The sequence below is a fragment of the Eretmochelys imbricata genome, chromosome 18 (genome assembly GCF_965152235.1).
Source record: "Eretmochelys imbricata isolate rEreImb1 chromosome 18, rEreImb1.hap1, whole genome shotgun sequence".
Lineage (NCBI taxonomy): Eukaryota > Metazoa > Chordata > Testudines > Cheloniidae > Eretmochelys > Eretmochelys imbricata.
In genome coordinates, this window is record NC_135589.1 from 7,432,517 (window position 1) to 7,447,015 (window position 14,499).

General features: G+C 54.2%; 1 protein-coding gene across 1 annotated transcript in view; it reads left to right on the forward strand.

The window, feature by feature from the left end:
* The window catches only part of ARHGEF10L (Rho guanine nucleotide exchange factor 10 like), a 124,068-nt gene extending 114,191 nt beyond the window's left edge, over window positions 1–9,877 (forward strand). Inside the window, exons 27-28 of the mRNA XM_077837219.1 lie at window positions 5,925–6,047; window positions 9,363–9,877. Coding sequence (XP_077693345.1) covers window positions 5,925–6,047; window positions 9,363–9,877 — 638 coding nt within the window. The remainder of the gene's footprint in view (window positions 1–5,924; window positions 6,048–9,362) is intronic.
* Window positions 9,878–14,499: the final 4,622 nt, after the last annotated feature.

The window sequence follows — 14,499 nt, forward strand, 5'->3', positions numbered from 1 at the left end:
GTGGAGCCGCTGGGTGCCCGCAGAGTATTTATAGCCTGCTTTGCTGGAGGGCAGAGGGAGGGGGTGGAGTGGGAAGGGTGAATGGAGAGGGGAGGGGGAAAGTGGGGTGTGGGAGATGCGGGGAGAAACCCCCCACTTTGGAGCATGGATCCTTTTGCCCACACTCACCCTTGCAAAGCATTGGAGAACCAATCCTGGGAGGAGGAGGGAGGGATAGCTCAGTGGTTTGGGCATTGGCCTGCTAAACCCAGGGTTGTGAGTTCAATCCTTGAGGGGGCCATTTAGGGATCTGGGGCAAAAAAATTGGGGATTGTGCCTGCTTTGAGCAGGGGGTTGGACTAGATGATCTCCTGAGGTCCCTTCCAACACTGATAGTCTATCAGACTGCGTTAAAATGACAGGCCTGGCCCTTTAAATTTCCTCCTGGCCTTCTCTCATCTTCCTTTTCAAACAGCAACTCAGGGAGCTGCCCGCAGGGTGGATTCTCTAGGATGACTCTTAAAGGGCTGGGACTGTACCACAGTGAGGGACCGTCTGAAAAGGGGCTTGTTCTGTGTCTGGTCCCTCCCCCCCCACTCCCCGCAGCAAGCACGTCTCACCCTAGAGCCGTGATCAGCAGCTCACCAGAGAGGGGGGACTCGGGACCATTTACCCCCAAGCCCACAGCAGCGTTGGGATTCTTGGCAAGTTCTCTGGCCATTAGATGGCAAGATGATCCCAGATGCCTGTCCTGACTGATACAGAGGGGTAGCTCTGTAGTTGAAGCACAGAACTGCCTGGGCTTCTCCTCTTGTAAAATGGGAATGATACCTGTTTGCCGCCCCCTCTGATTCAGGAGACTTAGGTTCTATTTCCCAGCTCGGCCATTTATTTACGGTGCGACCGTGAGCGTTTAGGGAAAGTTTCCAGTGCCTCAGTTTCCCCAGCTTAAAAATGGGACTAGTCATCCTTCTCCACCTTTGTGAAGTGCTTTGAGGTCTGTGGATGAGGGAGGAGCCTGCTGGGAGGAGGGGGGTGTTTATGACACGTAGAGCTTCATTGTTTCGACTTTGTTAAACACTCTCTTGTTGTCAGTATCCATGTGGTCTAATTACTTCACTCGGTCGCATTTAAACTTGATGAAGACGCTGGTGATGCCAAACACCTGCCCTGCGGAAGGCTGTTCAGCACAGAGTGAAATGATTTGCGGGCTGTGTCAGGGTCCCGGTGGAACCACCCTCACTTCTTGGCAGCCTCCGCTGACAAGTCAAGTCATGCACAGTCATCCACTGAGCTCCCTCCTCATCCCGAGAGAGGGCCAGTCCCCACGTGTCAGGGGTGAGGCACATTGGCAGGGCAGCCGGGGGAGGGGGGCAGTTTTCCTGGTCCCTGCTCTGTGGTTACATACAGAACTTGAGTCTCTTTGGTTGTCAGGCTGGCATCTTTCATGAGCGCACAATTCTCATGCACTGTTTAAAAAGACACAGACAAAATCCTAGTGCTTGGCTGCCTGGAGAAACGTGTACCAGTGTCATGACATCAATACAGCTGCACTGGTGGAAACCTCTAGTGCAGATACCCTACGCTGGTGCAAACTGGAATTTGCACCAGGGCCTGCCACATTTTTGCACTACTGCAATGAACACACTTTAGAAGTTTGCACGCTGCTGTAGTTCACATCACTGCAAGTTTCCCTCATTTAGGCAAGGCGCTAGATCTTAAAGTCCTTTACTGATCCCTCCCGGAGAAAGTTCTACCCGGAGATCACCTCTTCTGCGTTCTCATCTGTTTGCTGTTATTTTATTACCAGGGTCGTCCGCATAGAACAGGATCTCTTGCTTCTCACTGGCTCATCTGCCAATCCCTCCCATTTCCCCCCACCCCTCTCTAAATTGCCATCGTACGTTTGTGCCGTCAGTTGTTTGCAAGGCAACCGATAGCGATTTCACAAAAACTAACCACATCTAATGGGCCAATGAGAAGTCAGGAGCTAGTGAACTCAGTGGAAACAAAGATCCTGTTGTCATGCAAATGCTTTTCAGTGCTAAAGGATTTCTTTTAGTGGGCTGCGGGGATGAGAAATGCATTCTGGGGGATTGACTCCCAAACAGAGGCAACTGTGAGCTGGCAGCCCCTGAAGGGGAAGTTCTGCATTTATCCACAGAATAGCGATAGGTCGTGCCCTCTTCGGGTGACCAGACAGCAAATGTGAAAAATTGGGACGGGGGTGGGGGGTAATAGGAGCCTATATAAGAAAAAGACCCAAAAATTGGAACTGTCCCTCTAAAATTGGGACATCTGGTCACCCTATGCCCTCCCCTTCCCCTGCCCCCCCACCTCCCCCCCCAGGCTGCCCTGCTAACCATCCTGACCTGGAAGGACTTGAGCCCCTGGAAGAATGAGAGGTTTATGCCCCATTCATTCCTTGGCCTCTGCTGAGACTAACGGGGAGGGGCAGTTTCTGATTTAATACAGTTCTTGTGGATTGAGCCTCTATACTGCGGCTATAGAAAATCCGAAAATAGAATCGATGCTGGCTTTTAAGGCCTTTTCTACTCGGGGGTGGGGGGGTTGCCCACGTTCCAGCCCCCAGGACAAGGCACCAGTGCAGATGCATAGTGCAGAGAGGGTAAAACTGTTTTGCACTGATCCCGCTGTGTGTGTGTCTGAACTGTAATCACGGGCTGTGGTTGCCACTCGAGTGGACGCACCCACTAGTGCTAATCTAGCTGGCTGGGATACCAGAGTAACAGTGCTGCGGCCGAACGCGTGATTATGCAGGGTTCCAGCTGGGCTCGTCCAGCCTGCGCTGAAGCCCTCTGCGGTGCCTCGTCACACCTCCAGGGCCCGAGCGAGCTAGATTAAAGTTAGCTGGGGTGTGCCTACTGGACCTGCAGTCACGCCCTGGGATTGCCCTACAGACATACCCCCTGTCTGACTGCGGTCTAGAATTGCCCTGATGCAGCTACGCCTCTGGCTGAAATCAGGGCAGTCCCACCAGTGAGGACCAGGCCTGAAGCTCGCCTTTAGAAATGGGCTGGAGCCCTGGATTTCGGACCCAAACTTCAAAGGGTGTGTTGGGATCGAGAAGTTCTGCTCCGTACCTATTGCTCATTTCACCCAAAGCACCAGCGGCCCTTTAAGAGCAGGGAAATCAACTGGGAAGAATTCTGAAATGTCACCCCCCTCTGCCCCCCCCCCCACGCCCCTCGGCTCTGAAGGTTGGTGTCCCCACCCCTCACTCCAGTGATGAACAGGAGTAATTGTTTAATTCGTAATAAAGGCAGTCGTCGTGTAAGTGGGTAGGTGGGGGGGTTGTTGTTTTTTTTTAGGGCATGTTAAAAAATTGATCACTTCCTTTTCTTCCTGGGAGAGTGAGGGTTTTGGCATTAATGCGTTTTTGAACTTAAGCGCCCTCATTCTTTTTAACCAGACAGGTCATTAATAAAGTCTTCGCGGAGAGCCCCGGCTTTCTCACGTAGCTCAGCAGATATATTGCTTCGGTGAATCCAACGCTGCAGTGTTAAGTCGCGGTGATAAAATATTTATTTGCCATTAGAAATCTTACTTTTTTTTTTTTTGGATGTCTTGCTTTTCCTTTCTTGGAGCGAGCTTGGGGAGCCCAGCTGCAAAAGAGTTCTGAAGAGTTAAGGATCTTATTAATGGGATTGCCAAGAGGTCTCACTGGCGATCAGGGCTCTGTTGTGCTCAGCGCTGCACAGACGCTTAGGCCTTGTCTGCACGAGCAAGTGGAACCGTTTTAAACTATACCAGTTTAGTTCAAGCGGTTCCACCCCCATCAGCATGGACACAATTACACTGGTATTGCTAATTCCCAAACAGGTAGGGGGATACGATGTACCCATTTATTACTAATCCCTAGCTCTCATATAGCACTGCTCATCAGCAGACCTCAAAGCCCCAGGTCAGTACCATTATCTCCATTTTACAGATGGGGAAACTGAGGCACGGGGGGGTGCGGGGAGTGAGTTGCCCAGGCCAGTGGCAGAGTCGAAGAATAGATCTGAGTGCTAGTCCAGTGCTTTAGCCACTGGGCCACACTGCCGCCGCTATATCACTGTAACTATGTCCACCTCGGGTTGGTCCTGGTATGTAATTGTTTTTTCTGGTAGAGCTATTTCAGTGACAAAGAAAAAATCATACCCCTAACCAGTATGGTCGCCTCGCTTGGCTGCCTTTGCCCCAGAGCTTACAGTTTAAACAGACAAGATGAACAAAGGGTGCCAGGGGACACTGAGGTTCAGGGAAGGGTGCTCAAAACACGGCTCTCAAGCCACCTCCTCTCCTTCTGCTTACGCTCCTTGGTTTTTTTTTGTTTTGGTTTTTTTACTGTTCGTTGAAGGGATGTGTGTGTTTTAATTTTGAACTAGCTCCTAGATGGGGGAGAGGGGTGCGGAGGGCGCCGATCATGGATGAGGCCTAGTGGGAGCCTAGCAGGAGGCGGGGAGCATTTCACAGCATGTGCAGGGAAAGGTGGGCAACCGAATGTGTGCTGAGAACGGGGGGCGGGGGAGGCCGGGGGCCAAGCCTTCAGCCCTGAGCTGGGGGTGGGGAGGACAGGATGTGCAGCTGGGGTCGTGGCTGGAGTGGAGGAGGCGGCTGCTTAAGGGGGTCGGAGCAGCTGCCCTTCTCCTGCGGTGCTTGGGAATGGTGGGCGGCCACCTGTCCTGCTCTGGCGCCCTCCTGCTCTGCGGCTCAGTGGGGCTGCCTGCTCCTCCCTAGCCCCCTTGCTATTGCACATAGCCGGGGGCCTAGGTCCCTGCTGGTGCTCCTGTGCCCACCCCTGCCCCTCCTTATACCTGGGAGGGCTTCCCTTCCTGCCCCCTCCCGTCTGCTTGTGTCCTTTATCTCATCCTGGGCTGAGATAAAGGGGGGGCATGTCGTATTTCCCCAGGGGACTCTCCATCGCAAGCACAGGGACCCCGGTTGGCACAAAATGACTTGTACATCCTAGCACTGTGCACTAAGCATCCCGCTCGTCATTCGTCCTGCCTTGCGGGGTGGCTTGCCAGATCCCTGCCCCCCACCATGTGTGATATGAGCCAGCCTTGCCCCCCCCACCCCGCCCCTCCGTGCAGTGATCGCATTGGGTGGATTTTTACCAGCCGGCCCCGGCCCCTGGTGGGGCGGAGAAATCTTCCTCTGTTTGGGTTCCCCTATGGAGCCTCGCCCTGCCACTTACCCCTCTCTCTGCTAGGGCCTCTCCTCCCCGCCTCCCATCCGCCCTCAGGTATGTCAGTGCTGGAGAGAGGAGACAGGCATCCTTGCCGAGCCGCCCGCACCCCCCACCTTCTTCTCCCAAACGTTGCCGCTAAAATGAAAAGACAGCGCCGCACTGATCACGCGGGAAGAGCTAATCTGGACTGACATCAAAAACATGTTAATTCATGGCAGCGAATTATCCGTCTCATTGTCGGTGCCGAGAAACAACGGGGTATTCTGTTCTTGCAAGGGAGAGGCACTCGTGCATTCAGAGTGTAAAACACGGCTCTGGAATCGCGCCGTCAGAGCTTTGCCAGTGCCGGCACCGGGGCCCTCGCCACGTGCTGCATGCTGGCGTTTCCTAGCCCCAGCTCTTGGGCAGCACCACTGCTGGGCCAGGGCGCTGGGTGGGTGCGGGCGGTGCTCTGCTTTCCCCGCCGTCCTCCAGCCAAGCTGGCCCCTTGTTCCCTTTCAGCGTCCCCTGCTGATGCAGCGTTGTCGTGCTCCCTTTGGAGCTGGCTTGTCCCTGGCCCCTCTCGTGCCAATCCCCCCTTGCCTGATGGTGCCAGTTAATGCCCCTTGGCATCCTGCTGGCTCTTATCCCCAAGCTTGCTGCTGTCGGAGTGCACGTCTCCTGGTGCCCGTCTCACCCCCTCCACCACCTACGGCTGCAGCCTCTCCCTGGGGCAGATCGACATTCACTCCTTACTCTCCCTCAACAGGCCAGAAGAACGTCCGTGTCACCAGCCTGCTGATCTGCCAGGGGCTCCTGTGGGTTGGCACGGACCAGGGCATCATCGTGTTACTGCCTGTGCCCAGGCTGGAGGGCATCCCCAAAATCACTGGTGAGTCTGCTCTTCTGGTACATCTTGCCCCTGGGAGCTGGGCTGGGCAGAGCGGAGGGTTCTCAGCTGGGCCAGGAGGGAGATCGTCAGCTCTGCGTTGGTGCTAGTAGATGCCTGCCAAGCTAGGGTTAAGCTGCACCCGGGGGACTGGTGGAGAATCGCTGTGGGACTGCAGAGACGTTGCAGCTGGCTCCTTCGCACGTCTTGCAGGGCAAGCAAAGTGCTCGCACTGGGATTTGCAAATGAGGCGAAGGGACCATGGCCCTCCAAGTCCCATGACATCCCAGTGGCATTTGGGCACATCTCTCCCTTGGATTCCTTCGCAGATCCCGGCCGAGACCAAACGCAGCCCTGGAAATCCAGCCTGTCGTGCTGCGGGCTCTGGGCTAGCGCGTCTGTTTTGTCAGCTTGCGTCGCGAGCTCTAGAGCGTGTTTCCACCGTGATCTCCGCAGCTCAGCGGGGTTTAGCGTGGCCGGCTCAGTGCTGGGGTGGGACGCCTCCCAGAAAAGCCCCCGGGCCCTGCCAGAGGTGGCGCCGGTGACTCAAGCGGCGCACTGAGCCAGCGGTAAATGGATGCCCAGATGCGCTGCTCGAAGGCGCTGTGCTGCGGGAAGCGTTGCCACTTGCATGGGTCTCAGGACTGGAAGCCGTAAGCGCTGCTTGTCCTGGAATGTCCCGTATTTATCCATGTGTTTGCGTAACGCCCCCTGCCCCGGCGCATGGGTGCGCCAGTGCATTTCGGTGCCCTCCTATGCCCATCAGGCGCACATTACAAAATGAAAGCCTGGCATGTTGCTTTGTGTTCGTGGGCACTCTCCCTCCCTGGGCTGAGTCCTGGACAAACTGAATGGGACCATGGAGATCTGTTGCCTTGTCGCACACCATGGGGGTTCTCATGGAGGAGACTTTAATGTGTGTCGTACCTCCCAGCCCCTTCCAGCATGGGACACATGGGGCAAAAGGCCAGAATGAAACCCTTTGGGTCCTATCTCAGACAGCAGCCCCGTGCTCCCTGGCTCAGCCACTGGGAGACAGGGTCATTCTTCACTGCACCTGGGGAAGGAGAGGGCATAGTAAACTCCAGGGATGAACTAGAAGGGCTGCAGGTCAGGGCTGGGGTGCCCTGATGGAGCTGTGGGTACCAGGGCTGGAAACGCTCTGTATTTCGCCTCTATTCCCTCCCACCCCCCCAGCAGGTGCTGCTGAATGTGAGCAAACAGCCCCGCTTGGGCACCATCTGATCCCCGAGAGAGGTCGTGTTACCGTCGCTGGGTCAAAACTGTCCCCGTCACGACCACAACGGGTGGGCTGAGCTTCCCTTTCAGGACTGGCCACTGGGATTTCCCAGCATTCCCCTCCCCCGCCCCCATTAATATGAACCTTGAGTCGCACCGCGGGGAGGTAAAAGGGGGCACAGCACATAGTCAGGGAACAGGGAGTCCCAGGGGCCATGAGGTGGGAGGGGACTTGGGACTGTAGGCAGAATCAGAGGGGGTGGAATGGGGAGCCATCGGCTCAGATGGGAAAGGCTGGGTGTGGCATAGCCAGACCCAGCAGGCGCACGCAGCACGTCAGCCCAGATCCCTTTAATGATTTCAGTGGAAATTAGAAGGATCTGGGCCCTTGGGCCGGCTATGTAGTGCCAATCTTTAAAAAAGGGAAGAAGGAGGATCCTGGGAACTACAGGCCAGTCAGCCTCACCTCAGTCCCTGGAAAAATCATGGAGCAGGTCCTCAAAGAATCAGTCTTGAAGTACTTGCATGAGAGGAAAGTGATCAGGAACAGCCAGCATGGATTCACCAAGGGAAGGTCATGCCTGACTAATCTAATCACCTTCTATGATGAGATTACTGGTTCTGTGGATGAAGGGAAAGCAGTGGATGTATTGTTTCTTGACTTTAGCAAAGCTTTTGACACGGTCTCCCACAGTATTCTTGTCAGCAAGTTAAGGAAGTATGGGCTGGATGAATGCACTATAAGGTGGGTAGGAAGCTGGCTAGATTGTCGGGCTCAATGGGTAGTGATCAATGGCTCCATGTCTAGTTGGCAGCCGGTATCAAGTGGAGTGCCCCAAGGGTCGGTCCTGGGGCCGGTTTTGTTCAATATCTTCATAAATGATCTGGAGGATGGTGTGGATTGCACTCTCAGCAAATTTGCGGATGATACTAAACTGGGAGGAGTGGTAGATACGCTGGAGGGGAGGGATAGGATACAGAAGGACCTAGACCAATTGGAGGATTGGGCCAAAAGAAATCTGATGAGGTTCAATAAGGATAAGTGCAGGGTCCTGCACTTAGGATGGAAGAATCCAATGCACCGCTACAGACTAGGGACCGAATGGCTAGGCAGCAGTTCTGCGGAAAAGGACCTAGGGGTGACAGTGGACGAGAAGCTGGATATGAGTCAGCAGTGTGCCCTTGTTGCCAAGAAGGCCCATGGCATTTTGGGATGTATAAGTAGGGGCATAGCGAGCAGATCGAGGGACGTGATCGTTCCCCTCTATTCGACATTGGTGAGGCCTCATCTGGAGTACTGTGTCCAGTTTTGGGCCCCACACTACAAGAAGGATGTGGATAAATTGGAGAGAGTCCAGCGAAGGGCAACAAAAATGATTAGGGGTCTAGAACACATGACTTATGAGGAGAGGCTGAGGGAGCTGGGATTGTTTAGCCTGCAGAAGAGAAGAATGAGGGGGGATTTGATAGCTGCTTTCAACTACCTGAAAGGGGGTTCCAAAGAGGATGGCTCTAGACTGTTCTCAATGGTAGCAGATGACAGAACGAGGAGTAATGGTCTCAAGTTGCAGTGGGGCAGGTTTAGATTGGATATTAGGAAAAACTTTTTCACTAAGAGGGTGGTGAAACACTGGAATGCGTTGCCTAGGGAGGTGGTAGAATCTCCTTCCTTAGAGGTTTTTAAGGTCAGGCTTGACAAAGCCCTGGCTGGGATGATTTAACTGGGAATTGGTCCTGCTTCGAGCAGGGGGTTGGACTAGATGACCTTCAGGGGTCCCTTCCAACCCTGATATTCTATGATTCTATGCAGCTCATGCACATCACGGAGGGCTGAGCGCTCTGGCCCCTGCTCTCCTCGCGGGCGCAGGGTTAACGGTGAGGAGCGGAGAGCTCGGGCCCATCTGTGCATCTCAGAATAACGTGCTCTAGTTATCGAGGCAGCAGGGAGCCGCCGGGACTCAGCAGACGAGCCTTCCAATATTTATGAGGCGTGAACTTGATTTGTTTTCTGAAGCGTTTTCTGTTAATAAAACCTCTCTCTCTCTCTCTCTTTCTCTCTCCTCCCGGCTCCTCTCCCAGGGAAAGGCATGGTCTCTCTGAACGGCCACTGTGGCCCTGTGGAATTCCTGGCCGTGGCCATCAGCACCCTGGCCCCGGACGTGCTGAAGAACGAAAAGGAGGAGGAGGGCGGCCAGGAGGAGAAGCCGGACGGCCCGTCTCCAGAGCTGTCTGCCCTCGACAAGCCCCCGGCCGGGGAGATGAGGAAGAAGGGGATCCTCCTGAAGTACCGCCTCCACTCCACCTCCCACCTGCCTGGGCAGCTGCTCTCGGTGAAAGATGCCCCTCCGGCGCCGGGTGGGAGCACCCTGGAGCACAGCGAGGAGGACGGCTCCATCTACGAAATGGCCGACGACCCGGACATCTGGGTGCGGAGCAGGCCGTGCACCCGGGACACTCACCGCAAGGAGATCTCCTCGGTGGCCATCATCTCCGGCGGGCGGGGCTATCGGAATTTCAACCCCAGCAGCAAGCTGCCGGCCTGCAGCGAGACGGACAGCACTCTTCTCATATGGCAGGTCCCTTTGATGCTATAGCGTCGACGGCATCCGCTACCTGCAACGCAGCACTTAGGGTGGCTAACTCTGGCTCCGGACTCATGCCAAGCCCCATGAGGAGCGGCCTGCACCAGGGAATGCTGGGATTGTATCTGCTACCGTCCCAGGCCAACCTAGGGAATGACTTGCCTGCTGCTCAGGAGGGGGTGAAGCCTCTTCCACTTACCAAACAAATGAACACCCCTTCTCACTCCCCTTTTTTTAAAGACTTTTTTTCAAATGTACTATTCTTTTTCTTGAGAAACCAGCTCGTTTTTTGGGGGGTTCTTCTACCATTGTGGGGTGCGTCGGGAGCAGCACCCTCCCTGCGGGCTGAGGAGGTTTGCTGAGCTCTTGGGCACGTCCCTTCCGAAGGGGGCGTGAGCGTCTGTGTGTCTGTGTGTGAATATATGAATATATATATATATATATATATATATATAAATCTAATTCTGTATATTGTTACGGGTATAAATAAAACCATCTGTATATATTGTGGCATCCAGAAGTGCAGGAATAAACAGGGGGCGCACATTGCAGTCCGACGGGTACTGTGTTCTCTTGAGCTTCGCTGGCCGGTCGCGTGGGGTTCAGCTGGGGCGCCCTGCAGACAATGTGGTGCATGTACCTTTGGGCCTTGGTTTTGAGGTGGGCAGGAAACGGCTTTCCCAGCCACAAGGATTTACACTGTTTCAAAGGATGCCTGCTTTGGCACAGGGACGAACCCTGCAAGCTTTCCATGTTTTCCATGACAAAGCAGACAGCTGCCCCCACCAAAATAGCGGTGGTTGGGCCCTCAGCTGGGATGTGGGAAACCCAATTCCAGGTCACAAGAATCCTAGAAGCATGGGGCTGGAAGTGTCCTTGAGAAGTCACCAAGTCCAGGCCCTGCGCTGAGATACAACCAAGAAAACCTAGACCACCCCTGACAGACGTTTGTCCAACTTGTTCTTGAAAACGCCAGTGATGGGGATCCCACAGCCTCCCTTGGTAACCTACTCTAGAGCTCAACTGGCCTTTATACCCCTAATAGCTAACTTATATCTCCCTTGCTGCAGATTAAGCCCATTACGACTTGTCCTACCTTTAGCAGACATGGAGAACAAGTGATCACAGCCCTGTTTATAACAGCCCTTCGTGTATTTGAAGACTATTATCAGGTCCCCGCTCAGTGTCTTTTCTCAACACTTAACAGGTCCAGTCTTTTTAACCTTTCCCCATAGGTCAGGTTTTCTAAACCTGATTCTCCCCTCGTCTCCTACATCCCAGGTGAGCGCCATAACCATGGGGCTGCATGGGCAGGAGGGTGTTTGGAGCCGAAATCCCATTCTGGACTGGAGAGCGCTTCCTGACTAAAGTTCTCTTGAAACAATCTCTTTTGCGGGAAAAGTTTCAGGGTTGAGAAATCCACATTCTGTGATGATGAAATGTTTCATTGAAAAATTCCTGACCAGCTCTAGTCTGGCTGAATTAGGTTTCTGTCTGGCAGGTGCTGAAATGTGTTGAGAGATCCATCTGTCCTTGTGGCCAGTGACAGCAAAGGCCTGGGCTTAACTAAGTTTGGCCACTAGGTCTCTCTTCACTGCGGAGTTAATTCAAGCTGACTCTGCTTGAGTTACTCCTCTCACTTGGGTTTGAGCCTATACCCCCCTCTCATGCCATCCAGTTGGAGTGAAGTGTTTGTGTGTGTGAGAGGGAGTCGAGTTGGGGGCAACACATGAGTTAACTCTGCAGTGAAGACAAATCTGGTGTGATTGCCTTGTGTCCTCAGACCCAATCCCCTCTGTTAGGGCTGAGCCACCTTGGCAATGGGTAGGATGCTGGGGGAAGCTTGCTTTGTCGTTGACTCTGGTGTTGGCACAGAATTCCAGTTTCCAGGCCTGCCAAGCCAACACCTATCCCATCAGTGCAAACGCTTGAGCCCTAGCTAGGTGTGGCCGTCTCCCGCACACAGCCCTGCTATGGCTGACGGAGCGTTTTCTTTAGCTCAAACAGCAGGGGCCTGCTGTTTCAGAGGCGAAGGCCATAGGCTCTGTGCCTGGTGTTGTATGTGGATGACCTTGTCATCTGCAAAACTGGAAACAATGGGGCTGGGGGATGATGTTACTAGAGGTTCTTTCTGGGATAAATCCAACCACCTAAGTCCTTGTGACTGGAGATCCCCAGCATGGGCTTTGTGTAAAGAGGGTTATTGTTATGCTTTGTCTTGCCAAATTCCTACATGTTGGTTGCCTCCATTCCACCTGTGTGTTTTCAGCTGGATTGGGATCCGCTTCCGAGTGCTCTGTGCCATTGAACAGCTGTTTTCATGCCATTTGCTGTCGGCCCCCATGTCATGACTAGAGTGGATGATGGGATGGGTGCCACTCTGGCTCTGGTGTCTGGGCAGCGAGCTGTGCTGGGAAGGGACGCAGTTCACTGAGCTTCTGAGAGTTTTGCGTGGCTTGTGTTAGAGCAGTTGGCCCAGGCTTGATGTCTAGCCAGGGCCAAAGATCCAAAAGGCACATGGGGGGGAAGCCGTCACTAGCATCAGGAGTTCTTATTGCAAACCCTGGAATGCAATTTTTGGTGCAGCCTGTGGGCGCGAAAGCCTTCAGCATAGGACTGGTGGCTGGTGTTGCAGGTCTTTGGAAGGGGAGCCAAGGATCTGGACTTGGTCTGTGCAAACAAACCTCTTCATTGAATGGGTTTAGCTTCTAAAGGACTTAGCGAGGGCTTGTTACTTAATGAGCCATGGAGCTTGGGGAGTCTAAACAGCCTGCGCCTGCCCCTTTGTTGGATGAACACCACAGGGCAGCCCCGTGTTTTCCACGCCTCCGTCTAGAGAAGAAACCTGGTAGGTCCTTCAGCCTCTGCCTCCCGACAGGCTGGCTGCCTTCTTGCTAATCAGCAAGAGGCGATGACACCAATTGCTACTGCCGCTGTCTCCTCGCCCAGCAAAGCTGCAATGGAATAGGAGATTCCACACTCCACATCTAGCAGGGCTGGGAGTCAGCGGCGCTCAGCTGGATTCTCCCTGCTGATGGGGCTATCCCCAACCAGTGACTGCAGACACTCTGTCCTTCTGTCTTCACCCCACCCAAGAAGGCTCCAGGGGCAGCTGCCCTCAGCAATGTGCCTGGCAGCAGAGATCCCGGCAGGAAAGGGGGAGCAGACAATGTGGAAACATGGGTAGGTTTTGGGGTGCATGTATGGAGTAGCCATTCTAGGGGAGATCACCACTTACCATTTTAAAGGCTCTGGGCCTGCTCCTTGGTGGCGGTACATCAGCATAGCTCTATTGATTTCTATGGAGTGACCCAGATTTATATTAGCTGGGGTTCTGTCCTTCATTCTTCAGGGGAACAGCGATGAACAATCCCGCAGGAAGCTACAGTCCTGTTCCTTTCAAGGTGTTGCTCCCTCCCCCCATAGCTGAAGTTCAGGGTGCCGTCTCAGTCCTTCTCTGCAATACAAATATCTTCTGGGTGCAGCAGCCAACGGGTGAACCTTCCAAACCCGGAGTGGGCCAAGAGGAGGAAAATGAGTCCTAGAGTCGGGGCTCTCTGCCACCAGCTCAGTCCCATTGTAATGGCTCTGGCAGCCCGCTGTAGTCCGAGGTCCAGAAATACAGCGCAGCCTTCAAACGGGAAGGGAGGGGAACATGGCGTCCCCTTCAAAGACATGGTGCCAGTCCTCTGGGTTATCGTTTGCACTGTGGCAGCACCTAGAGGTCCAGTTGATACCAGGGCCTGTTGTGGTGATTGTGCCATCTATGCAGACAGGAGAGGCCGAGGGTGGGGGAAGGGGCGCAACGTGTTATCCCCATTTTACAGATGGAGAACTAAGGCCCAGATCCTTAAAGCTAGTTAGGTTCATTGGATTCAATGGCAGTGAGGAGCCAAATTATCTTTGACGAGCTCAGCCTAAGTGACTTAGATCTCTGAACCCAGATCTCTCGAGCCCCACCCCAGCACCCAAACCCCGATACCATCCTTCCTCCCTGTCTTGGTTGCATAGCACAGCTGGCGTGGGAGGTATGATAATCAATGAAGAGGTTACAAGACGTACCTGGTAGCTTCCTGCACCTCCCCTACACTCCCTGACTGTCTCCTCCCGACAGGAGCAAGCCCCTGAGTGGACAGTTGGGCACAGGAGCTGGTGGGAACGGCTAGATTTTGCTGTCCCACGGAGTCCTTCTGTTGAACTGATGCTTTAGGTTCACTTTAATCTGCCTGAGGACAGGCAGGGGAAGGGATGAGCCAAGGAATATTGGCGTGGAGGGTCGGGGTTGGGAAAGCGAAGATCTGATAGAAGCCCCCTTGGTGCCAAACTTCAAACGGCAGGAAGACGCCTTCTCAAGAAACGCAAATGCCGTGTGCTCCTCTGGCGTGCACCACCTTGCTTGTTCCCCGAATAATTCTTGAGGCTCAGGTGTCGGGCATCCAGCCTACCTGCTCTGCTCTGCAGGAGCATCAGCCCTGAAAGATGTGCAGAGACTGCCATCGGGCCAGACATGGCTGCTGCCCAATGCCAAGCTGTCTGCCCACTGGGGCCATCGGTTCTGGTACAGCAAGGGTCTTCCCTGGCACCATGGTGGCCGGGCACTTACAGGGGAAGTGCTGCATTCTTCAGAAACATGT